General features: G+C 43.1%; 1 protein-coding gene across 1 annotated transcript; it reads left to right on the forward strand.

The window, feature by feature from the left end:
- Nucleotides 1-1,396: 1,396 nt before the first annotated feature.
- LOC309559954 (olfactory receptor 8A1-like) lies at nt 1,397-2,332 on the forward strand (the record flags this gene model as incomplete). Its single annotated transcript, XM_082263431.1, has 1 exon — nt 1,397-2,332. The coding sequence occupies one exon, from the start codon at nt 1,397-1,399 to the stop codon at nt 2,330-2,332; it is 936 nt and encodes a 311-aa protein (XP_082119557.1).
- Nucleotides 2,333-26,459: the final 24,127 nt, after the last annotated feature.

Genomic DNA, 26,459 nt, shown 5'->3' on the forward strand with positions numbered 1-26,459 from the left:
GCTTGTTTGCCCCCCCTTTCCTGACTTGCCAATCTGCATGCTCGGATAAGGGCCTGATATGGTTATTGAGGGGGACCCCACACCATTTTTTTTTTCTAAGGGACTGGTATGGATTGGGGAGGGAAGACCCTGTGCCGGTTTTTTCATTTTTTTTTTTTATCTGTATTGCTGGGAGCCAACAATACATTACAGCCGCAAACAAGTTTAAATTACATTTTTTCCTTTTACAAATGTCAGTATTGCTGCAGCAGGCTTCATAAATCACACAGATGCGCCACTTTACAGGCACACTAAGGAGACCACCCAGGCACAATATTTAATATTTAATATTTTCATTTTTATTGTTTCACTTTAAGCATCATTAAAATCATTGCTCCTGTAAAAATGATTGTTTTAAAATGTTTTTTTTTTGCATTTAAAAATGTTCCCCAGGGCAGTACCCAGGTACCCATACAAATTTTATGGCAATAACTTGCATAGAAGCCTTTAAAATGAGGACTTTTGATTTTCATGTTCGTGTCCCATAGACCTGAATAGAGTTTGCATGTTCGATAGAACTTTTTCCCTGTTCGAGATGTTCTGGTGTGAACCGAACAGGGGGGTGTTCGGGGGGTGTTCCCTGCAAAAGATGAGCTTGCTCAAAACAGCAACTTAAGTGTAGCTTTAATGATATTTAATAAGGTACACAAGAACTGGCCCATCATAAGCAGTGAAAAAAAAGAACAGCCTATAGGATTATATGCAGGTTTAAATGCTAAAATGGGAATCTTAAGTGCCGAGGTGTGAAAGGGATCTTAGCTTTTTTAAAAAAAAAAAAAACAGTGTACAATACCACTTTTATGGTCATTTACTGTAACTTTACCATTATCAGAGGTCTAATTTCCACACCAGAGCCATCGCAGCATCCTCATTGGGAACTGGTCCATCTATAGAGGACCATTTGGTGAACCGTGTTGCTCCCTTCTAATGGACCTCACCCTTTAAGTTCCTTAATAGATTTACAGGTTTGTAAAGGCTGTATGTTCACCTCTATGTGATACAGTAGTTAAATGTTGCTACAATAGGAGCTTGTTAAAACCTCTCTGTAGTTGTTAGAAAAGTTTATCAGTCATACAAGAAGGGCTAAAGGCAGGACAGTGGTTATATTTATTTGATGTCAACCTACTCTAAGTGAACAAGCCTGGAAACAGAACTCTTGGTATGGCATATCATCATATCCCACATTATATCATGTGTTCTGGGAGGCAAAATGGAAGTGACCTGTAGATAGACAAAGACTAACTTTTGTAATGTTCTTCTTAAAGTTGTGGCAGTATTGTAATAGTGAATAAGATAACAATATCATATACTAAAGATTGTGCATTCTATTCTCAGATTCTAAGCCTTTGTTTGAAAAATGTACATAAATCAAACATTTATTGACTATTTTGTCATTAGAGGAATATCAGATGACCCTCACCTTCAGCTTCCCATCTTCCTTGTGGTTCTTGCTATTTATCTCATCACCCTGTGTGGTAATCTAACCATTCTTATTGCTTGCCAGGACCCCCAGCTCCATAAGCCAATGTACTTCTTCCTAGGAAACCTGTCTGTTGTAGACATCATGTGCACTACAGTGACACTTCATAAGATACTCATAAGTTTTATCACTAGTTACAAGGTAGTCTCCTTTGTGGCCTGCATGGCACAGATGTATATGTTTGGCTCCTTGCAGTGTGCTGAGCTGGTCATACTTACAGCTATGAGTTATGATCGATATGTGGCCATCTGTAAACCATTGCATTATCATATTATTATGAATCCAAGAACATATGTTTTGCTGGTTGCTTTCTGCTGGTGTTTTGCATTTTTGGAAGTCCTTCCCCCAGTCGGGGTAGTATGCAGTTTTTCTTGCTATACAACTTTTGAAGTCAACCACTTCTTTTGTGACATTGTCCCTTTGATGCAGATTTCTTGCAATGACACTAGACTATTGGAAATCCTGTTCTTAGCAGAAGGATTGGGTCCCATGATTGTCACCCCATTCCTTCTCACATGTGTTTCTTATGTTTTCATTATAGTTGCAATATTGAAAATTCCTTCTAGCACTGGTCGACAAAAGGCCTTCTACACGTGTTCCTCTCACCTAACAGTTGTCACACTGCTGTACACTACATTATTTAGCCAATACCTGACACCAAACCTAAGCAGCACCTTGGATGCAAAAAAGATTTTTGCTCTTTTTAACACAGCAGGCGTTCCGATGCTGAATCCACTGATCTACAGCTTGAAAAATAATGAAGTCAAGGCAGCTCTCAGGAGAAGCAAAGTAAAAATCAAAATGGACCTTTAGAACTTTTATAGTGTTTACAAAAACCTCCATTATAAGCAGAGTTATCCACAGACTGGAAATCTTTCCTACTCATGGCTCAGCTGTGACATGAGGCCAGTCAGAGAGTACATGAGGCCAGTCAGAGTACTAAATTACTAAGTTGTAAAACGTAATCGTGTCATATCTGCATAGTTATAAGCATATATTCATCCCAAACCTTGTTTTTGTTTTAAATGGAATAGGAAAGGGTTGGAACCCCTGCTAGTGTTTACCACTATTTGTGGCTCCATTGGAGAGATTTCCTCTCATTTACTGTCCCAGTGACAACAGTTTTACCAGACAGGAAATGTGGGAAAATATTTAAGAGCTTGTTCATACCAGGGAGCTGTGCTGATTGCATGGCCACTGGTGTGTGCTGGGAGACAGTACCAATGCACTGATCCTGGCTCATTGCACTGTTCATTTCTTCAAATAAGTTTATTTAAAATGTAGCACTACTCCCAAGGGAGATGCTGAGTGTGGGTCCCCCCTGGGTTACCGCTAGCAACAACAGTTCCTTTAGACATACTTCTCCAAGTGTGAGCACCAAGACAAGAACCAGTCCAGTTTCTTTGTTTTTTTTTCTGGTTTATTTACGAACTTGGATGGGAGAAGGGATGACTGGAATACTCCAATAACTGAACTATGCACAATTAGGCAGGGACTCTACAAAATGCTGCTTGATGCTGGTTAATGCTGACTAGATGCCGGTTAACAGTGACTTGATGCTGGTTAACGCTGACTAGATGCCAGTTAACACTTACTTGACGCTGGTCATGGCTAGGCCACTTACTATGACTTTGCCTTTGACTGCCAAAAGTCCTTTGAGCTCCCTGAGGTACTCCTTCCTGAGGTAGCTGACTTTTAACATTTACTGCACTGCTGTAAACTTTAGGGCCCACCCTGGCACCCCCTTTACTTCCCTATCTTCAGGGCTTTATACTTGGCACCCCCTTTACTGCAACAACTGGTTAGCTGGCTCCTGGATCCTCTTGACCTCTCTGGAGTGGTCCCCTCTCTTAGGCGGACCCCTGGGCAGATCTTGAGTACTCACGACACTGTTTTTCCTGAAGGTCTCTGCCCAGCAGCTCCACTCGGTCAGTACACTCTGGATCCTCTCTGCAGCCCAGCTCAACCTCCGGTCCCTAGGCTGACTGCCTGGACCACCTTCACACTTTTACAGGAGAGGAACAGCCGTCACCTCCTCCTGGGACTAATGCTCCTGCCAAAAGACACTCTGTCACATGCTCCCTCAGGATTTATTCCCAATCTCAGGGTGCACTGCGGCAATCCCCGCCCACTGGGACAGTCATAAACCCTGGTGTGCTATTAGCTGGGTTTCCTCCTATGTCCAACAAGGTCCCTCATTGGATATAGTGGGGAGACTACCCAGACTCAACAGACACACCTGGAAGCATGTGACAGACTAGCTAACAATTCAGGCCCCCCTGATAAGCAGACAGAGCCATACATGTGTTTACCTAGCACCTACCTAGGAGGGTGCTACGGAAATATCAAATTTTTCACATTTTCCGACATTTCCATACAGTATCATTAAAGCAGTTTATGTTACCTTTATAAGTTTGATCTGGCACTCCTACTTTTGGTTTAAGCTTGGAGTGATGTTCATAGGTACCCATTGGAGAGTAGCTTTGGTTGGTGTGAGCTGCCTATCCACAGCCAGTTTTTGAATAACTGTCATCCTTTCCTTTAATACTCTATATCAATAAGAATTTAAGTCCCAGTGCCTCTTAAATGTATCCCCTATAACATAGGAAACAAGGCAATTTGCCTTGTCAATGCATTTGGACTACACTGGAAATAGTTGCCAGCATAGCCTTATGCATCTAATGTGAACAAGCCCTTACAGCAACACAGAAATAAAAATAAATGCTTGGTTTTTTGTTTTTAAATAGTTGAGGCAGTAGGGAAAGGCTAGAACATTTGCCAACTTTTTATTTCTGTTTGTGTACATGTGTAACAAAACTCTTGTCACCCTGACAGTAAGTGAAAACGCGACAAGAGTTCTAATCTTTCCCACCTCTATTCAAAACTAGAAAACCAGGTTTTAGCAGGATATGCACTTTAAAAGATTAAACACCCATCCAAAAAATAAAATTTTGGGCTTTAGCTTCACATTGAAAAACAAAATACAACCCTATGTTTTGCAATTATAGAAAGGTCTGATCACCCTGCCCTATACAGATGGTGGGGTAGGTACAGTGATAGGATCAGTGAACCTGCCATTTCTTTCCTATAGGCTAGTATTCCATTGACTCTGCCTCCCTTGTCCCCAGCTCAGGGATGATGTCAGCATCATATAACCGCATAGGAATGCAAAAATCACTAACAACTTGCCAGACCCAAGCAAACTCGATAGCAATTACAAGGCATGGATTGAATATAGGAGCAAGTACTATGCCTGAAGATAAGGTTAAACACAATTGGGGGTCCCACTTGCACTACACAAGTCCCATCTGAGTGGAGGCACTGCCAGAGACTGTACTATGGTCCCATGCTCCAACCCTTTTGGAGGCCCAGCCTTTGGGTTACCATACAGGGGCATTGAGCATTGTGTTTTGGTAGTCTGAGGGAAAAAACAAATATTTAAAGCGGTAGTAAACCGCACCTTGAAAAAAAAAAAAACCCTGCAAGACAATGGCATAATGTGCTAATATGCATTGCAAACTAGCACATTATGAAATACTTACCTAAGAACTAAGCCATCCAGCGTTGTGCTGTCACCTCTGACAGGGCCCTCTATCTTCACCGGTTCTTCTTCCCTAATTTGAGTGCTATGCCCTAAGTCCACAACTAAATAAAGTCGAATACAAGCAAAAGTCAGGACAGAGGTGAAGGGCGATTCCTGTAATAGGTCACATACAATACAAAAACACTTTGTAGCAAGTTGTGAAGTGAGGCTGTAGCAGGGAGTTGATCTGTGTCATGCATTTGTGAACATATCCAAAAACTACACAGACCATAGAAATTACATGATTTTGTCATCTCTGAGCTAGCATTTCAGTTGGGCAAATGGATGCTGTTGACCCTAGATAATGCCTGCACAAAGATGGTGCCTTCCTTCTGGAGAAAAAATAGATAAAGGTATTGTCAGGGGAATCAAATCCCTCGAAGTGTTGCACTTACACATTACTTAGTATGCATGCACTTAAAGTAGAACTATAGGCAAAACTTTTGTTTTCATTTTGGACAGAAGAAGGGATGGTTATAACCCCTGTCAGATTATTTTTCGCCATCTGTGTCCCATTGGGGAGATTTCCCTTCACTTCCTGTCCCATAACCAAACAGGAAGTGAGAGGAAATCCCTGCAAATTGAGAGAACTCCTTGGGGACCCACAGGTCACCAGAACTAGCGTCCCCATTAGAAGCTTTCCCCTCTATTACTTTTCTGGGGACAACCCAAAATTTGGAATTTTCTTTTACTTTCAATTTCAATGATAATGGTAAATGGGACAAATAGAGAGGATGCATCTCCTTAATAGGGGCACAGACCGCAATAAAAACTGACAAAAGTTCTAATCCCTTTCCACTCTATCCAAAACTAAAAGAACAAGTTTTGCCTTTAGTTATACTTTAATAAAACATTGCTTTTGCTTGTTGCCAGAAATCCTCATACTGTCTTATAACTATTGGTTAATGTGATTGCACGCTATAAAATTAAAAACTTAGGTAGTGTAGAAACTAGGGATAGACCGATTATCGGGGGGCCGATATGCACTTTCCCCGATAAATTGGTATCGGCCCTGGAACTGGCCGATATTGCCGATATGTTTGTGATGTCATTCTGCCTTCTTGGACCGCCTCCCTCGCCTTGGACAGCCTGGTCTGGAGTCGGGTTTAGTCTCGCGGGAGTGTATCACAGCCATACACCCACCCACAGCAGCCCGTTGCCAGCCAGCCACCCACATCCACAGGCCCTGTACCAGCCAGTCCCCCACAGGCCCTGTACCAGCCAGCCACAGGCACTGTATCAGCCAGCCGCCCACAGGCACTGAACCAGCCAGCCGCCCACAGCCCCTGTGCCAGCCAGCCACCCACCACAGGGGGCCAGCCAGCCATCCACCCACCACAGGGGGCCAGCCAGCCACCCACCACAGGACGCCAGCAAGCCAGCCATTAAGCATTAAACAAAAATTAACATGTTCAGTACCAGATTTGTGTCAAAAATTGTCTTTATTTTTCAAAACTTTAAAATGTACAAAATATCAGTCCATATCGGCCGATACCGATAGGTTGTGACCAAAATATTGGTATCGGCCCTGAAAAAACCATATCGGTCTATCCCTAGTAGAAACATCTTTAAATGTCACCGGTGGTAACAAGGGCCAGTGCAATTTTTTTGTCTACAGAGACGAATGTGCAATTTTGGTGGTCGCAAATGCATTGTTTGCCTGCACCAGATCTTATGATCAGAAATACCATGAAAACCAGTTGCTGTGTGTTTTGTAAAGTAGAGAATTACCTTCTTTGGAGAAGATCTGCACAGTTTCAGCCCATTCAAATGAAAGGGCAGAAATTTCACAGGACCCGGAAAGGCATGTGAATCACACAGCGTGTTCTTATGTGATTTGTGATGTGAACTGGCCCTGAGTCTGGGAGCCCAGTGTTGAAAAAAGTTCCGGCACTCGGCTGCCCTAACATGCCTGGCAGGGGGGCACTAGCATTGGCACCTAGGGCAATGGCCCCGGATCTCTAGCAAGGTGCCCAGGATCCCAGATACCATGTTTTTCCCTCAATAGCTGCCAGCATCATGGGTGTCCACAGAACTTTTTTTTCGGGGGGGGGGGGGCATCATTTTAAGGTCACCCATGCTCCACCCCTTTTTGACAATGTCATGAAGAGGAAGGGCTTAGTCATATTTATTTTGAGTATTTATTTTTAAAGGGGAAATGGCAGGATTTATTTTTATAGCATTTGTTAACCTAAAAAAAAATATTGATCCTGTTTCCTTAAATCATGCTATACAGCACAGTGCTATCACCTAAAATACCTGGCTGATCCTGCCTTGCTATGTCCTCCCCTCTGTAAACTGACCATGGTATACCATGGCTGCTGAGCCCTGACATTGTGGTCAGTCTATGTTACTCTATCCTCTCTCTTCCCTCCCTCCCTGCCTGTCTGCTCTTGTGTCAGTGCCCACCCCCTCCCCTCCTGCTGCTATAGTTCAATTTAAAGTTTTAAATCCAGTCTATAGTCTATTTAATAATCTTGTGTGCCCCTGTGTCTGTGTTTAAAAAATTAAGCTGTGTTTAACCAGTTTTCTGAGCACAGATCGCCGATTACGTGACCCGCCACCTCTCTCCTCCCGACTGACCTCAGCGGGGGGGTCCTCGGCCCCACCCACTGCAGCTGTCAGAAGAGAGGTGACAGGTCACATGAGTGGTGATCGGCGCTCTGAAAACTGGTAAAGAATGGCCTTTTTTTTTAAACACATACACAGGCACAGGGGCACGGGCACACAGGATTATTAAACAGACCAGACAGGATGGTATACAGTTGTTTAACAACCAATTTAAAGGGAAAATTGAGATTCCAGGAAGGGGGAACTTTCCCCCTCTTGCCCCCATTTGCGGACGCCCATGGCCAGTTTGACTTTAAAGAAGGAGGGATGAGGGGCAAGTTGTCAAAGAAGAATGCCTGCAGTGATTTTGAGGGGATAAGAGGATGCTATATGTGCTAGGGGGCACTTTGGGAGGGGAGAGGACTTGTGCTAGAAGGGGGTTTAAATATAAAATCTGACCCCCCAGCACAATTTCTCTCACCTCCCAAAGTACCCCCTAGCATAAACATCGTCCTCTTATCCCCCCCAAATCACTGTAACCATTCTTCTTTGACAACTTGCCCCCTCCCCCCCTTCTCTGAGTCCTCTTACCCTTGTCTCCTTCCCTTGCAAGTGTCATCTTGTATATTGTATTCAGATTCAGTACAGACCTCAGATCAGCGCGGGACATGTAAAGCTGTGCCCATCCTACTTCTCTTCCTCCTTCTGTCTGTGTATGGGAAAACATGCCAGGCCAAGGAGGAGGGGCTTCAGTCCGCTGTGCACTGTGTACAGTCCGTGTGTTAGTGGTAGGCAGGAGGGGGGAAAGAGGGAGAGATGCGGCTGCCATACAGAGTAATTGCAACATGTAGGACCAGAAACTTTTTTTTTTTGCATAGCGGGAAGAATTGAAAACCCAGTTAGGGTTTTCTGCTATTTGTGGCTCCATTGGAGAGATTTCCCCTCATTTATTGTCAGTAATCAACAGTAATTTTACCAGACAGGATGGTGGGGAAATCTTTTTAGAGCTCTTTCCCCATGCTAATCACACAACCACTGGTTTGTATTGGGAGACACAGAACTGATGCGCTGGTCCTGGCGCCTTCAAACTGATTGCTTTTTTTTTCACTGAAATCAACTAAAATGTCCTGATGGTGCAATAGGGAAGCTGAAGACAGGTGACAGGATCAGTGGGAAACTTGGCACTTTTCCACAGGCTCTGCCTCCCTTGTCTCTAGCTTAGGGATGATGTCAGCACCTGACAACTGCATAGGAATTGCTAGAGTCATTAACAATATGCCAGGCCCAAGCAAGTTTGACAGCAATCACAAAAAATGGGTTATATAAGTAAGTACTATGTGTGGGCCTGGGGAACAGGGTAAACACATTTGGGGTTATATCCTTACTTGCACTATACAAGTCCCAGCTGAGTGGAGGCACTGCCAGAGACTGTATGATGGACCCATGTGTCCCTCTCCCCTTTTGTGGAGGTCCAGCTTTTAGTATACATTACAGGTGCATTGTGTTTTAGTAACCTGAAGAGTGAAACATCTAGGAGTATATAACCACAGGCCTACATACTGTAGATATACAGACTAGGACAGTAAAAGCCATTCACTGAAGTATAACTACCGTGTTTCCTCGAAAATAAGCCAGGATCTTATATTCATTTTGACACCAAAAGACACAGTAGGGCTTATTTTCGGGGTAGGTCTTGTAATGTGCTGTCTTCTCCCTCCTTGCCTGTCAGGAATCCCTTGTGTACCTAATAAAAGTGGTTGTAAAATTCTAGCATCCACTCTATTACTGTGTTATGTAATGTCCAACGTGTGTTTCTGTAATATAATTGTGTGAAATACCTACGGTAGAGTGCCGCTTGGCGCTCAGCTCATCTCTCGCTCTGCTCTCCTTCTCTTCTCCCCCGCTGACAGCTGGGGGTCCCGGAAGTGCCAGCAGAGGGAGGAGAGAGCCGAGATACATTATTGTGCGCAATACCGAGAGCGGCCAGCAGAGGAAGGAGAGAGCCGAGATACAGGAATGTGTGCTTCTGTGACCCGCTCTGAGCACTGCAGAGGGGAGGGCCTGAGATCCCCTACTGACAGCTATGAGAGGAGGAGAAGGGCAGAGCGGGAGATCAGCTGAGCGCCGAGCGGTGCTGTACCAAAGGTATTTCAAACAATTAGATTACAGAAACACACTGGACATTATATAAAACAGTAATAGAGTGGATGCTAGGATTTTCAAACACTAAACTAGGGTTTATTTTTGGGGTAGGGCTTTTATTTTGCAGCCCTCCCCGAAAATACCAGCAGGTCTTATTTTCAGGGTAGGTCTTATTTTCGCAGAAACACGGTAAATTAAATAAACATTTTTATTTTTAATTGTGGATAGGTTAGGCACTGCAATACCCCATACCAGTGTTCTGATGACCCCCATATGCCATACCAGCGACCTGGTCACCGCCATACCTCATACCAGTGCCCTGATCACCACCATACCCCATACCAGTGTCCTGATCACCCCACATGCAATACCAGTGTCCTGATCACCCCACATGCCATACCAGTGTCCTGATCACCGCCATACCCCATACTAGCATCCTGATCACTGCCATACAAGTGTCCTGATCACCGCCATACCTCATACCAACATCCTGATCACTTCCAAACCCCATACCAGCATCTTGATCACTCTCATACATCATACCAGCATAAGCATTTTAGGGTCTCAACTGATCAATTTTCAGAAATATATCCCCTAGATTGTAAACCCTATAACTTTCACACAGACTAAAAAATATACATTATTTGGGGTTATTTTTGCAAAAAAAATGTAGCATAATACATTTTGGCCTAAATTTAAAAACTGCAAACTGTGCATTAAATGCAAGTCACTGACAGAAAGAATAGCAGGCACTGCAAAAAAAAAAACAGTGCAAATAACACAAATAACAACATGATCAGACATAGAAATGAGGATCTGCCATCACAACAGGAGCCCCAGTCACAGATGAAGACACTGCACAGTCTCTGACCCTTGAAACAGGGGATACACTAGCACACTCTGCGGCAGCACCATGCAACACTTCACCCACTTCTCCAGCAGGTACAAAACTGGATACCAGAAGATCTGAACTCCCCAGGGCCTCCTCTTCTCCTCCAACCTGTCATGATGGCTGCTAGCCTCTATCTTCAACTCTGTTAGGCCAGCCTCAGCCCCGGGAGCTTTGGAGGAAGCATCCCAGCCCACAACTTCCTGTGATTATGTAATAAATTGTATTAAATGATATTGTATTGTAATGTATTATTTTGTTTCCGAGCATGTGCGGTCTTGGTCACTCCTGTAGTGATTAAATGAAAAATCTTTGTGCTTGTCTATCATTTTGCATGAACTTCCATGATCGGCACTCAAAAGCGGTCTACTAATGATCAGATTATTGGACAATTGCTCCGAAAGTGTTTTTTTTTTTTCCTAAGATTTTCTCATCAGGTGTACTAGGCATTAGGGGTTAGTGTGTATACACTCGTCAGCAGAGCAGTCTGGAGTCACAGTCATGGACCAATATAATCTGTATTACCAGCAGTACATTAATATTAATCCCAGTTCCACATATACCCATCCATTTGGGCGGAAGCCTGTCAAAGTTGAAGAATTTAAAATCTTTCTTGGCCTAAACCTAAATATGGGACTCACAAAATACTATACTGCATACTGACCATGCCTCTGTCTGCTTCCTAAACTCACTCTGGCCTGGTAATTGCCCATGTTTCTGATCCTTTACCTGCAGACCGACCACATTTCTGCCTTCTGCCTGAACTGACCTTGTCCTGTTATCAATAATGTTTCTGCTCCATTGGACAATCCTGACTTGTTTCTGCTGAACTTTGAACTCCTTGCTCCTCCCAACGAATTTCTGTTTAAGTCATTCCTTTGCACTTCCTGCTAAGTACATAAAGCCAGTACTAAATTACTGATGTATTATAAAACTGAAAACAGGTTAGCATAGTCTAAATCCTGCCTTGTGCCTTGCTTCTGCTAAACATTGAACTTGTTGCTTTACCGTGTTTCTTATTTTCGCAGAAACACGGTAAATTAAATAAACATTTTTATTTTTAATTGTGGATAGGTTAGGCACTGCAATACCCCATACCAGTGTTCTGATGACCCCCATATGCCATACCAGCGACCTGGTCACCGCCATACCTCATACCAGTGCCCTGATCACCACCATACCCCATACCAGTGTCCTGATCACCCCACATGCAATACCAGTGTCCTGATCACCCCACATGCCATACCAGTGTCCTGATCACCGCCATACCCCATACTAGCATCCTGATCACTGCCATACAAGTGTCCTGATCACCGCCATACCTCATACCAACATCCTGATCACTTCCAAACCCCATACCAGCATCTTGATCACTCTCATACATCATACCAGCATAAGCATTTTAGGGTCTCAACTGATCAATTTTCAGAAATATATCCCCTAGATTGTAAACCCTATAACTTTCACACAGACTAAAAAATATACATTATTTGGGGTTATTTTTGCAAAAAAAATGTAGCATAATACATTTTGGCCTAAATTTAAAAACTGCAAACTGTGCATTAAATGCAAGTCACTGACAGAAAGAATAGCAGGCACTGCAAAAAAAAAAAAACAGTGCAAATAACACAAATAACAACATGATCAGACATAGAAATGAGGATCTGCCATCACAACAGGAGCCCCAGTCACAGATGAAGACACTGCACAGTCTCTGACCCTTGAAACAGGGGATACACTAGCACACTCTGCGGCAGCACCATGCAACACTTCACCCACTTCTCCAGCAGGTACAAAACTGGATACCAGAAGATCTGAACTCCCCAGGGCCTCCTCTTCTCCTCCAACCTGTCATGATGGCTGCTAGCCTCTATCTTCAACTCTGTTAGGCCAGCCTCAGCCCCGGGAGCTTTGGAGGAAGCATCCCAGCCCACAACTTCCTGTGATTATGTAATAAATTGTATTAAATTATATTGTATTGTAATGTATTATTTTGTTTCCGAGCATGTGCGGTCTTGGTCACTCCTGTAGTGATTAAATGAAAAATCTTTGTGCTTGTCTATCATTTTGCATGAACTTCCATGATCGGCACTCAAAAGCGGTCTACTAATGATCAGATTATTGGACAATTGCTCCGAAAGTGTTTTTTTTTTTTCCTAAGATTTTCTCATCAGGTGTACTAGGCATTAGGGGTTAGTGTGTATACACTCGTCAGCAGAGCAGTCTGGAGTCACAGTCATGGACCAATATAATCTGTATTACCAGCAGTACATTAATATTAATCCCAGTTCCACATATACCCATCCATTTGGGCGGAAGCCTGTCAAAGTTGAAGAATTTAAAATCTTTCTTGGCCTAAACCTAAATATGGGACTCACAAAATACTATACTGCATACTGACCATGCCTCTGTCTGCTTCCTAAACTCACTCTGGCCTGGTAATTGCCCACGTTTCTGATCCTTTACCTGCAGACCGACCACATTTCTGCCTTCTGCCTGAACTGACCTTGTCCTGTTATCAATAATGTTTCTGCTCCATTGGACAATCCTGACTTGTTTCTGCTGAACTTTGAACTCCTTGCTCCTCCCAACGAATTTCTGTTTAAGTCATTCCTTTGCACTTCCTGCTAAGTACATAAAGCCAGTACTAAATTACTGATGTATTATAAAACTGAAAACAGGTTAGCATAGTCTAAATCCTGCCTTGTGCCTTGCTTCTGCTAAACATTGAACTTGTTGCTGCTCCCAGGAAATTTCTGTTTAACCTATGCTTTTGCACTTCCTGCTTGCCAGGTTATTGTGCCCTCTCCAGCCAATATCTCGCTCTTGTCAGTCCTGCTGTATCTCTGTTACTACTTGTTAACAAACTTTTCCTTGCTCCTCAACTACGCTTCTGCCTTATTCCAACCTGTGACCGTGTGTTAACCTTTGGCTTGTTTATTGACTACACTTCTGCTTGAACCCTACTTGCTATATCTGCTACTAGAACCCTTGCTCACCTCCTGGTGGTATCATCCTCTATACCAGGGGTAATGAATTAAAATTTAAGGAGGTCCGGTCGCCAAAATTTTCTTTGGGCCGAGGTCCGAATCTGAAGTCTGTGCTATGACTCAGAAAGATGGGCAAAACAAACACGTGTCCATCAGCGTTGCTCTTAACATAAAATATGCCCATTAGAGTGCCCCCTAACATAAAATGTGTAAAATGTGCCCATCAGCGTGCCCCCTAACATAAAATGTGCCCATCAGCGTGCCCCCTAACATAAAATGTGCCCATCAGCGTGCCCCTGAGCATAAAATTTGCCCATCAGCGTGACCCTTAACATAAAATAAGGGGCACGCTGATGGGCACATTTTTATGTTCGGGGGCACTCTGATGGCCATATACTTCCCCTAAAAATGTGCTCCACATACCTGAAGCCAGGACAGGAGCTGAGCCAAAAGCCGCGAACAGGGGAGCGGGGCGTGCACATAGTGTCACACCCTAGCTCGCTGCCCGGCTGAGAGGGAGACGCAATCAAGATCAGGGGGCAGGGCGCGCGAGTGACGTCACACCCCTACTCGCGGCCCGACAGGACACCGCAATGTCCATCAGTCAGTTGCAGGGGGCCGGGCGCGCGCGGGACGTCACTCCCCTACTCGCGGCTCGACAGGACACCGGCTGCGAGTGAGCCGGGAGCCACAAGCAGTCCGGAGCGGAAGCATCGTGCGGGCCGCCAATGGACCGCGGGCCGCCATTTAGTGACCACTGCTCTATACCATGACCTGGTACTAACAGGCAGGAAAACCCATCTCCACAGTTAGAAGTTCTGGTAAACCCAAGTCATCTGTCAGGGGGACCTGATGCTGCACTTATCCAGCTGGTCAGTGGGAGCCTCTCTACTGCTATAGCTTTTAGCCTCTGAGCCTGACTCATGACTGTGATATCTGGGCCTGTTTGCTGACCACATCTCTGCCTGCCACCAGTAATGACCCTTCTACATGTGCCACTGACTATATTCCTAAGAGAAACCAGTCCCACCTATCCTCTGTGGACAACTGCATGTCTGGAACCACAGGAGCTCTTTTTTCTTCACCCTTTGTTCAGCTTCCTATACTTTCTGGCCAGTGATTATAGCATTTCTGCTAAGGGGCAGCCACATACCAATAGGCCTGCTTGGCTTTTTGGAACAAGGACTGCTGTAGGTGAAGTTACACAAAGCCAGGAGTAGGGGACCTTAAAGAGGTGGAGATCAACTTGAACAACACAGGAGAAGTCAAAGATCACCGGGCATAGTGTTGCCCAGTGCTGCCTCCTCAGACCTGATTTAAACCTCTAATTACCCTATTACCGTGTTGCAAGTGCATGCATTGCACGGCAATCGTGGTTTTAAATTAGGTAGTGAGGAGGCAGCAAATCGCCTCCCCACCACCTGACAACACACTTAGATCGCTTTTTAGAGGAGCAGCAGTGCCTGCTGCACTTGTAAATGAGCCCTTAGTTGCATTTAGCAGCGGCACCTTTGGGGCTTGTTCACACATAAAGGTGGGGGTGGTAAAACAGCAGGATATAATAGAAGTCTATGGCTAAGAGCTGCAAACCCACAAAAAGCTGCAGGTGCACTGCTCTGCACCCGCGGTGTGGGCAAACCGAAATGCATCAGTGTGAAAGCAGCCCTATACTAATATGCCCAGTGAATTGCTTCACAGTGTCCTGAAGATCTCTTTTTTCCTGCTGCTGGCACCACTATGGGGACTGCTAGCTGGTATAAGCAGTGAAGTGCTGTTTGTTTCACTCTGCTTGGGACAGGAGCCAGCACTACAGAGAAGGTATCAGCTTATGTGGCTCTTGCTCCCTACTACAGCTCCTAATTTAACAAGTGATTCCTCTGCATTGCACTCTGTTTGATGCTCTGGAATGGCTGGTCAGCAAACCTAGACCGAGATCTGCTAGTCACCTGTCCGCGATCTACAGGTTGCTGACCCCACTAAGCTATATTACCTGACCACTCATACAGAGGCAACCGTTACTGTACATTGTTGTCTATACAGTGTTGGTTTAATGTTGTGATTCACAGGTTTCAATGTCAGGTACATAATCAGCTCAAACAATTAAAAGATCTTATACAAGTGGTATCCCCATACTCAGGAAGAGTAGCAGAATCTTATTGACAACTTTGTGTAATATAAAATACATTTTCATTTTCTTTCCACAATCCAGAAATTTGTGAAAAAAAATTGCAGTTCCAAAAGACTTACTATGCCTTTTAGATAATACGTTGTGGTGTTTGTTTTCTAAAATGTGACCATTTTGTGGGTGTTTCGGTGTTTCCACTGTCCTGGCTGTATGCAATTTTTGGATTACTGCCAAATCAAGAACACTAAGAGATTACTTGCTACCTCTGTGAATTTACTGCCTAAATTGACTCTTGACTTAAATGGACTACTTCATGAACGTTGTTGCTAAATCAGGTATACCTACCTCATGGGCACTTGGAGAACGTTGTACACGAATGTGTGTAAGATGCTGCTTGAGAACTGTTCCTATGTTACCCTGAACTACTTCAGTAAATCTTCCTTGTTGTATCTTTATTTTCTGCCTGGTCTGAAGTCTCTTTAGAGGGGTGCATGCATTGTGTATCAAAGAACAGGGCTTATATCAGGGGACTGTAGGTTTAGAGAAGATACAGTACATAGAGTTCAGCATATAGATGCTGCCAAGTGTAGTCTATATGACCATTTCTAGGGACAAATGTATTTATATAATTTGCTAAAGGCAACCAACCAGCCAGAGAGATGGTGACAGGCAAGGGTGACAGCCATTCTAGTATGGAAGGTGTGTTACTCTTGACCCCCTTACTAGCAACCAGCTCCACGCATACTGGGACCAACCTTGTAGCGCAGAGTGCCTAGGGACTTAGCTGGGAGTCATGGGAGAGAGACATGGGCTGAGAGTGAGGTGGCAGAAATTGCTGTGTTGGTGAAGACCAATACAGGCTCTGCTGTACCAGTTCCTAAATGCTGTACACCTGGAGATATGATGTTCTCTAACAGTAGCTGTTTCCATAGCACTTAGGGCTATAACAGTATAATAAGTTGGCTACAGGTTACAAAAGAGTTAACTGTGAGACCATTAAGAAGGAAGGAAAAATACCCTTAATATTGAGGAACTTTAAAGTGCAGCTGTGAGTCTGATCCAGCTAGATTTGTGGTTGAAGTGCCATCTGAGTTGGGATTACGTGGTAGGCTGTGGCTTCCATCCTTCCTCTATTTGGCCCAAGAGAGAACTTTTATGTGACTTCCTCTCAAGAGCTAGCGGTCATTACATTTTTAATGGATGCTGTGAGAATACGGCAAAGTCCCTGATGAAGCGGTTGTGAACTGCAAAACGTGTCGGAAGTTATCAGTGAGACATAACAGTTGCTGTGTATCTGTGTGTTTTTTTGCAGTTTGATGTGTAAATACATGTATTAACTTCGATGGTGGTTATGTATTTGTCCACCATTTATTTGAATGAGATTTAATAAATATATGGATTTTTTCTACAGCTTGCCTGTAAAATCCATTTCTTGGAGTACATCATGGGACACAGAGCCATATTCATTACCATATGGGTTATACGCCACCTTCAGGTGAATGGACACTGGCAACCAATCAGACAGGAAGTCCCCCAATATAACCCCTCCTACACAGGAAGTACCTTTTTTTTTGTAGCAAGCAATAAATACCCCATACAAGAGGGGAGGGACCTCTGTGTCCCGTGATGTACTCTAAGAAATGGATTTTACAGACATCACGGGACACAGAGTCATATTCATTACCATATGGGACGTATGGTTTTTTTCCCATAGCAATGCATTTGAGGGGAGGGGGACACCATAAATATCGCCATCAGACCACAAAAGATCTACATAGCTGCCTGCAGAACACTGCGGCCAAATGCAGACTCATCCTAGAAATCTAGTGAATGTATGCACTGACGACTAAATCGCGGCTTTGTAAATTTGAGCCATAGAAGCTTGATGGTGAACTGCCCAAGAGGCATGTACTCTTCTGGTAGAGTGTGCCTTTACCGGAAAAGGTGAAACCTTGCCTTTCAAACCATAAAGCTGGATATTAAGCTGGCGAATCCAAAAAGAAATCGTAGACTTACTGTAGATGCTGCCTGCCCTTTCCTGGGCCCTTCTGGCAACATGAACAAAAGGTCAGTCCTTCAAACCTGAGCTGACCTTTTCAATTAAGTCTTAATTGCACGTACTACATCAAGGGAATGTAGTAACTTTTCATCTTCCGTTTGAGGATCTGGAAAAAAGGAAGGCAGTATAATGTCCTGATGTAAAATCAAGAATGGCTCTTAACACGAAATAGCTGCTAGTTCTGATATGCTTCTAGCTGAAGTTATCGCAATCAAAAAGACCAATTTTCTGGTCAAAAGAACCGGGGGAATATGCCCCATGGGCTAAAAAGGCTGTCACTGTAAAACTGCCAGCACCAAATTTAGATCCCAAGGACATAATGGTGGCTTCACTGGTGGAAGCATACGTAACACCCCTTGGACAAAGGTTTGAACCAAGGAATGTGAAGTGATCAGTTTCTGGAAAAAAAAAAAAACGATAAGGCTGAAATTTGACCCTTAATAGTACTCAAGGCTAATTTCATATCTACCCCTACTTGCAAGAAGGCTAGAATTCCCCTGATTCCCCTGATTATATATTTACGGGGATGCCATTTTCTGGCCTCACACCGCGTAATGTAAGATTTCCAAACTCTGTAATAAATGCCTCTAGGGACTGGTTTTCTAGCATTTATCAGGGTAGAAAACTGCAGGGCCAGATATAACCTGCTGTTTCAAAATCAAGGCTTCAATAGCCAAGCCGTCAAATCTAGAGACTGTAAAGCAGAGTGGAATATCGGACCTTGAAAGAGCAGGTCCGGATGCAGTGGAAGAACCCAAGGCCTTGCCACTGCCAATTTTTAAATTTGTGCACACCAAAATCTCCTCAGGCTTGCTGGAGCTACCAGGATTAATGGTTTCCCCTCTAGCTGGATTCTGCGTAACAGACGCGGTAGCTGTTGAACCTGAGGAAATGCATAGATCAGGGAAAACTCTCCCAAGGAGTCACCAAGGCATCCAATCTGACTACTAGTGGATCCCTGGTCTTGGACACAAATCTCTTCAACTTGTTGTTTAATTTTGGATGCCAACAGATCTACATCTGGGACCCCCCAGCATTGGAAGATCATTGCAAAGATCTCAGTGTAAGGACCATTCCCCCGGAAACATCTGTTGACTACTCAGAAAGTCCGCCTGCCAGTTTTCTATTCCTGGAATGAAAACCGCTGATAGACATGGAACAAATTTCTCTGCCCAGGATAGTATGATGTCCACCTCTTTCTGGGCTGACTGACTCATGATGTCTCCTTGATGGTTGATATAAGCCACAGCTGTGGCATTGTTGGATTGTACCCTGACAGGGTATCCTGAAGTCTGGGCATCCAGAATTTTAAAGCCCAACAAACTGCTAGGATTTCCAAGGCATTGTTGGGGAGACTTTTCTCTAAGACCACTTTCCCTGGACAGGAGCTTCCTCCAGAACTGCTCCCCAACCAGAGAGACTGGCATCTGAAGTCATTACTTTCCGGACAACTGGAAATTATTTTTCCAAATTTCTGGTTAACAACAAACTTGGACTATGACTTGAACTTTCTGGTCCATGATGACAGAATGTTGTTCTGTAAGGGTCTGGTATGGAATTGAGCATAGGAAACTGCTCCAAAAGAGGACACCATCTTCTCTAATAACCTCATGCAAAGATGTACAGAAGGGTACTTTCGTCTTCTTATGGACTGAACCAGATCCTTCAGGTCTGTGACCTTTTTTGATGGCAAGAATTCCCTTGCCTGTCTTGTGTCCATAAGGAAACCCAGATATTACAGGTGCTGGAGCAGCTGTAATGCTGACTTTGCCAAGTTCAGAATCCAACCCAGAACTGTACTGTTTGGAAAACATTTTGGCTTAGTGCCAAAGCCGATCAAACTATTAGTAATAGATCGTCTAGCTATCCTATCACTGATATCCCTTGAGACATTAGAGTAGCCAATACTGGAACTAGGATCTTTGTGAACACTCTTTGGAGCCGTGGCCAACCCGAAGGGCAGGGCCACAAACTGAAAATGATGGTTTTCTAAAGTGTAAAAACCTTTGATGGGCCTGGAATATAGGCACGTGAAGATATGCATCCTTGATGTCTATGGATGCTAGGAATTCTTCTCCCTGCAGGGAGGCATTGACTGAACGAATTGACTTAATACGGAAAGTACAAATGCTCAGAAACTGGTTCAGGGTTTTGAGATCCAGAATAGGTCTCATGTCTCCGTTTGGCTTGGGGACTACAAAAAGGTTTGAGTAAAAACTTCTGAATCTTTTGTCCTCTGGAACCTCTGTAATCACCCGTTGGGACCTTAAATGGTCCAGAGCCAGAAAAAGAGATCTTCTTTTTAGAGTATCTGCAGGTATGTTTGACTTTACAAACCGAGGATGCGGGAACACCTGAAAATTCCAGTTTGTATACCTGCGAGATGGTGGAAATATCCCAGATGTCCTGAATTATTTCTACCCAGACTTTCGAGAACCATAGCAGCCTTCCCACCACCTGATTGAGTGGGGGCGCTCCTTCAAAGTGTAGGCTTAGAGGTAGACTTGGTAGAACTCTGGGCCCAGGGTTTCTTCTGCCTTGCACCAGAAGGCTTGGTTCTAGATCCAGACGTCTGGGCCGTCACAACTGCCTGGAATTAGAAGCACTGGGAGTCTGAGTGCTGGGAATCTTAAAAGAAGGACATTTGCTTTCTTCTTAACAGGCAGTAATGCACTCTTTCCTCCTGAAATCCTTTGGATATATTTATCCAGATCATCACCAAATAGGCGTTCTCCATAAAAGGGGAAGCCAGCCAGGAACTTTTACACGATAATTCCTCAGACCAGCTTTTTAGTCATAGGATTCTGCGCATATGTACTGTCAAAAGAGCAAACTGCGACATTTGCTGTATGGAGTCTTTAGGAGCATCCACTACAAAACATAAAGTGTGAGGTAGATCTGTCAAATCTTCCACAAACTCTCCATGAGAAGGAACCGTCCTGAATACTCACTTAATACGAGACTGGAGAATGACAAACTCCTTTAGCTGCTACTGCTGTTTGTATCGCAAACCCTGCAACAACAAAGGAGGCCTTTAACAAAGATTCCAACCTCTTATCAGCTGTTTTTTTTAAAAAAAAAAAAACAGGCATTATCCACAGGACAAGTTAAACTTTTGTTATCTGAAGAAATGGCACTATCCACAGTAGGTATACTCCATTTTCTCGTGAATCTTTCCTCCATAGGATATAATAGTGAAAACCTTTAAGGAGAAACAAAAATCCTATCAGGATGATTCCAATCAGCATACATTACCTGCTCCAAGAGCAGATGTAAGGGAAAAACCTGAGGACTATGAGGAGGGCGCAATGAGCCTAGAGAGGAAATAGAAACTTCAGACATCTCTAAGGGAGGTATTTTGAATCCAAACCAGACCATTTCAGCGAGAGACTGAATAAAAAACCTCTGGGATTGAGAGGCCAAGTATGACTCCTCAGATCCTGACTCCGTAGAAGTGGAAACCCCTATATAGGGCCATTTGCAGCTACTTCTTCCTCATCCACATCCTCTGCCTTATCTTGAACTAACTCAGGGGGTGGCTCAGATGAGGGGGATCTATCACATTTCCTACCTCCTTGCAATGCTGCAATCATGCCAGCAATCTTACCCTCAAGGCTGGCTAACGCTGATGCTCTATCGTCCTTAGTGTCATAGGTTGTGACAGAAGCACTAGGTGCGGCCACTATGCCTGACAACCATAATGGCTCAGTTTGGCAAGTCGCCTCTGGCCCTTCAGGGGAGGTAAACACAGAGGAAGCACAGCTAGGACCTTCAAGGCCTTACAATGGGACCACAATGACCCTTCCAGCTGTGCCCCCACACCCCTTTTTCGGGAGTACATTGCTCTAAGGCAAGACAAACTTGAGGTACTAGCTTTAGTGTACTCAAGGCTTGTGCTAAGCTATACAGCTTATCACACACAGGACTGATTATCCCAAGATATAGAACATGTCCGTGCCGGTAAAGATGCACCCACAGTGACTCACGCAACCCAATTGCTGCTGCTCTGTGTTCCCTCCAGCCTCTGACAGAGGCTTGCACATTGGAAACAGTTCCTTAAAAATCCCGCTCTTTGCAGTTTGTATTGTGCATGCGCAGCATGCTACATGCAGTTCACATGCACGCCAATCGCCTTATGATACTCCCTCCTGCTCCAAGCGAAATGCTTGTGTTTAAATGGCAAATATTCACGTGTGCAGATGATCCTTCACTACAGACACATCACTGAAGACGGCGTTGCTTGAACCAGGTACATGGCACAGAGTGAAACATTATGTTTAAACAAACAGGGTAGGCTTTTTTTATAGTTAATACACCTACTGTTTTGCACAGGGAGAAATCAAAAATGTTTAAACAAACAAGGTGTGCTTTGACACAGCTAATACATCTAGTGTTTCTTGCAGAGACCAAACATGGCACACAGTATCTGTTATCTTTAAAGGGAACAGTGCATAAAAATAGTTTTACAAATATTTTTTAGAGTGAACTTACAAGTCCGGCCAAAGGATTCTGTCTTGTAACAAGAATCCAATCTTTACCCATCACGGTGAGTTTCTGTCACTTGCCGACCTTCAAGGACTGGATCCCCTTGTTTTTGAGGGGCCATTCCCTTGGACCTGTAGAGCACCCTGGGTCCAGATCCCATGGTCCAGTGCCTAAAAAGGACAACGTTATAGGCAAAACCTGGTATCTGCTTTCCTGAGGCTCACGCACCATCCTTTTAGTCTTTGACTTTTTTGGATGGATCTGATTGCTAACCCCTTAGATTTAGAGATCTTTGATCGAGGTTTGTAGCATAATCTTTCTTCTTCTTTGAAAAAACATAGAAAATACAGAGAGCTTCTCCACCGTGAACATCACCTTTAAGACACTGGTGAAAAAACTGAGGTATCTCCTGTGTAGGAGGGGTTATATTATACTTTATGTCTGATTTGTTGCCAGTGTCCATTCACCTGAAGGTGGCGTATAACCCATATGGTAATAAGTATGGCTCCGTGTCCCGTGATGTACAATAAAGAAATACGGTTTTAACTTATTTGCGTTGTGAATTAGGTACTGTGCCCTTAAAGTCTCTCAATATTAAAGGTGTTTTTTCCCTTTCTTCTTTCTGGTCTCTCAATTGTTTTAAGATGTGGCACCCTACACCTGTTCCCTGAGATGTGGCAACTTTGACTTTCATAAAAAGAGTTAATTGTGTAAGTTGCTGCTTGCTTGTAAGTCTTGAATTGTGCCTTAATGTTGATTTCACATGACTGCAAACTACTGCCTAGTGTGTAGGCATTAGCGGGAGTAGCCCCTAATGTCCTCACTAGAGTGCCTTAAGCCCCGCCCACAAGATAGTAAGTGATAATGTGTAAAAGGATAATTTTTGGAATTATTATTATTAGATGCTGCATTGTTAGTACACATTATTAAATAATTGTACATACAATTTTAATGGTTTAAAAATATTGCATTACTTGACATACATATTCTTTCCAGAATTTCTTTCCAAAGCTTGTGGCAAGAAAAATACATTTTTAAAAGAGTTACTATGCCTCTCAGAAAATACCTTAGAGTGTTTGCTTCCCAAAATGTGATAATTGTTTCTATGTTTTCACTATCCTGGTATTCCAGGGCCTCCAGGTTAGGTAGTCAGGAAATGAGATGTGTAATTTAGGCCCCTAGAACACCTGAAGGTGCTCCTTGGATGCTGGGTCTCTCTATGTGGCTAAGCTGTTTAAACATCTCACACATTTTCATATTCAGGAGGAGTTGCGGAATGTGTATTGAGGTGTAATTCTAGGTATGCCTATGCCGTGTGTTAGAAATATATTCCTAATTGAAAACTCTATACAAAAAAATACAACTTCATTTTCTTTCCACATTTTCAAAACTCCTGTGGCAAAAAAATATATTTCCAAAAGACTCACTGTGCCTCTTAGAAAATACCTCAAAGTGTTTTCTTTCCAAAATGTGGTAATTTTGTGGGTGTTTCCACCATACTGGTGCTCCAGGGCCTCCAAAAAATGTGATAGTTAATCAGGGAATTAGATGTGTAATATACAGTGGGTACGGAAAGTATTCAGACCCCCTTAAATTTTTCACTCTTTGTTATATTGCAGCCATTTGCTAAAATCATTTAGGTTCATTCTTCTTCCTCATGAATGTACACATAGCACCCCATACTGAAAGAAAAACACAGAATTGTTGACATTGTTGCAGATTTATTAAAAAAGAAAAACTGAAATATCACATGGTCCTAAGTATTCAGACCCTTTGCTCAGTATTTAGTAGAAGCCCCCTTTTGATCTAATACAGCCAGGAGTCTTTTTGGGAAAGATGCAACAAGTCTTTCACACCTGGATTTGGGGATCCTCTGCCATTCCTCCTTGCAGATCCTCTCCAGTTCTGTCAGGTTGGATGGTAAACGTTGGTGGACAGCCATTTTTAGGTCTCTCCAGAGATGCTCAATTGGGTTTAAGTCAGGGCTCTGGCTGGGCCATTCAAGAACAGTCACGGAGTTGTTGTGAAGCCACTCCTTTGTTATTTTAGCTGTGTGCTTAGGGTCATTGTCTTGTTGGAAGGTAAACCTTCGGCCCAGTCTGAGGTCCAGAGCACTCTGGAGAAGGTTTTTGTCCAGGATATCCCTGTACTTGGCCCCATTCATCTTTCCCTCGATTGCAACCAGTCGTCCTGTCCCTGCAGCTGAAAAACACCCCCACAGCATGATGCTACCACCACCATGCTTCACTGTTGGGACTGTATTGGACAGGTGATGAGCAGTGCCTGGTTTTCTCCACACATACCACTTAGAATTAAGGCCAAAAACTTCTATTTTGGTCTCATCAGACCAGAGAATCTTATTTCTCACCATCTTGGAGTCCTTCAGGTGTTTTTTAGCAAACTCCATGCGGGCTTTCATGTGTCTTACACTGAGGAGAGGCTTCCGTCGGGCCACTCTGCCATAAAGCCCCGACTGGTGGAGGGCTGCAATGATGGTTGACTTTCTACAACTTTCTCCCATCTCCTGACTGCATCTCTGGAGCTCAGCCACAGTGATCTTTGGGTTCTTCTTTACCTCTCTCACCAAGGCTCTTCTCCCCCGATAGCTTAGTTTGGCCGGACAGCCAGCTCTAGGAAGGGTTCTGGTCGTCCCAAACGTCTTCCATTTGAAGATTATGGAGGCCACTGTGCTCTTAGGAACCTTAAGTGCAGCAGAAATCTTTTTGTAACCTTGGCCAGATCTGTGCCTTGCCACAATTCTGTCTCTGAGCTCTTCAGGCAGTTCCTTTGACCTCATGATTCTCATTTGCTCTGACATGCATTGTGATCTGGAAGGTCTTATATAGACAGGTGTGTGGCTTTCCTAATCAAGTCCAATCAGTATAATCAAACACAGCTGGACTCAAATGAAGGTGTAGAACCATCTCAAGGATGATCAGAAGAAATTGAAAGCACCTGAGTTAAATATATGAGTGTCACAGCAAAGGGTCTGAATACTTAGGACCATGTGATATTTCAGTTTTTCTTTTTTAATAAATCTGCAACAATGTCAGCAATTCTGTTTTTTTCCGTCAATATGGGGAGCTGTGTGTACATTCATGAGGAAGAAGAATGAACTTAAATGATTTTAGCAAATGGCTGCAATATAACAAAGAATGAAAAATTTAAGGGGGTCTGAATACTTTCCGCACCCACTGTATGCCTCTAGAAAGCCTTAAATTACTCTTTGGATTTGTTTTTTGGCCTGTCTATGTGGCTAGACTGTAAAAAGGTCTCAACACATATTGTGTCGCCATACTCGGCAGGAGTAGCATAATGTGTTTTGGAGTGTAATTATAGGTATGCATATGTTGTGTGAGATTTAACTTGTTAAAATTACAACTTTGTGAGAAAGAACATTTTAATTTACTTTCATAATTTTCATCATTTGGAAAAAAAAATTCTACTTAAAAAAACTCACTATGCCTCTTAATATATACCTCAGACTCTATTTTCCAAAAAGGTCATTTTGGGGGTATTTGTACTGACCTTACATTTTAAGGCCTCAAGAAAGAGATAGGCAGTCAGAATATAAGGAATGATCAATTTTAAAATATATTTGTACAAATATATTAAAATATATGTAAAATATAGTTATACAAAGAAAGGTAGCAAAATACATACGTGGCCTAAATTTATGAAAAAAGAAAAAATAATTGCAAAACTATATAACAGAAACTAAGAAAAACATTTTATTTATTTTTTTTTTTTTTTCAAAATGTTCAGTCATAATTTGCTTTAAAAAGAAAAAAAAAATTAAAAACCCAGTGGTGATTAAACACCACCAAAAAAGATCTATCTTTCTAAAAGGATATAAAATTTCATTGGGTTCAGTGTTGTAATTGTCATTCAAAGTGTGACAGAACTAAAATCTAAAACATGGCTTGGACTAGAAGGGGGTGAAACAGTTTGGATTTGAAGTGGCTAAAAGCTAAATGCATTTCTGTACTTTCAGGGTTTTTAAAGGGATAACACTTGAGGTAATGTGTATGTATTACAGAGATGTACTGCAAACCTTGACATTCACTTCAACATGAAAAATCTAAAACAAATTAATTGAAACGGAAAAATAACTTTG

Source organism: Pelophylax lessonae (assembly GCF_965119305.1).
Source record: "Pelophylax lessonae genome assembly, chromosome: 7".
NCBI lineage: Eukaryota > Metazoa > Chordata > Amphibia > Anura > Ranidae > Pelophylax > Pelophylax lessonae.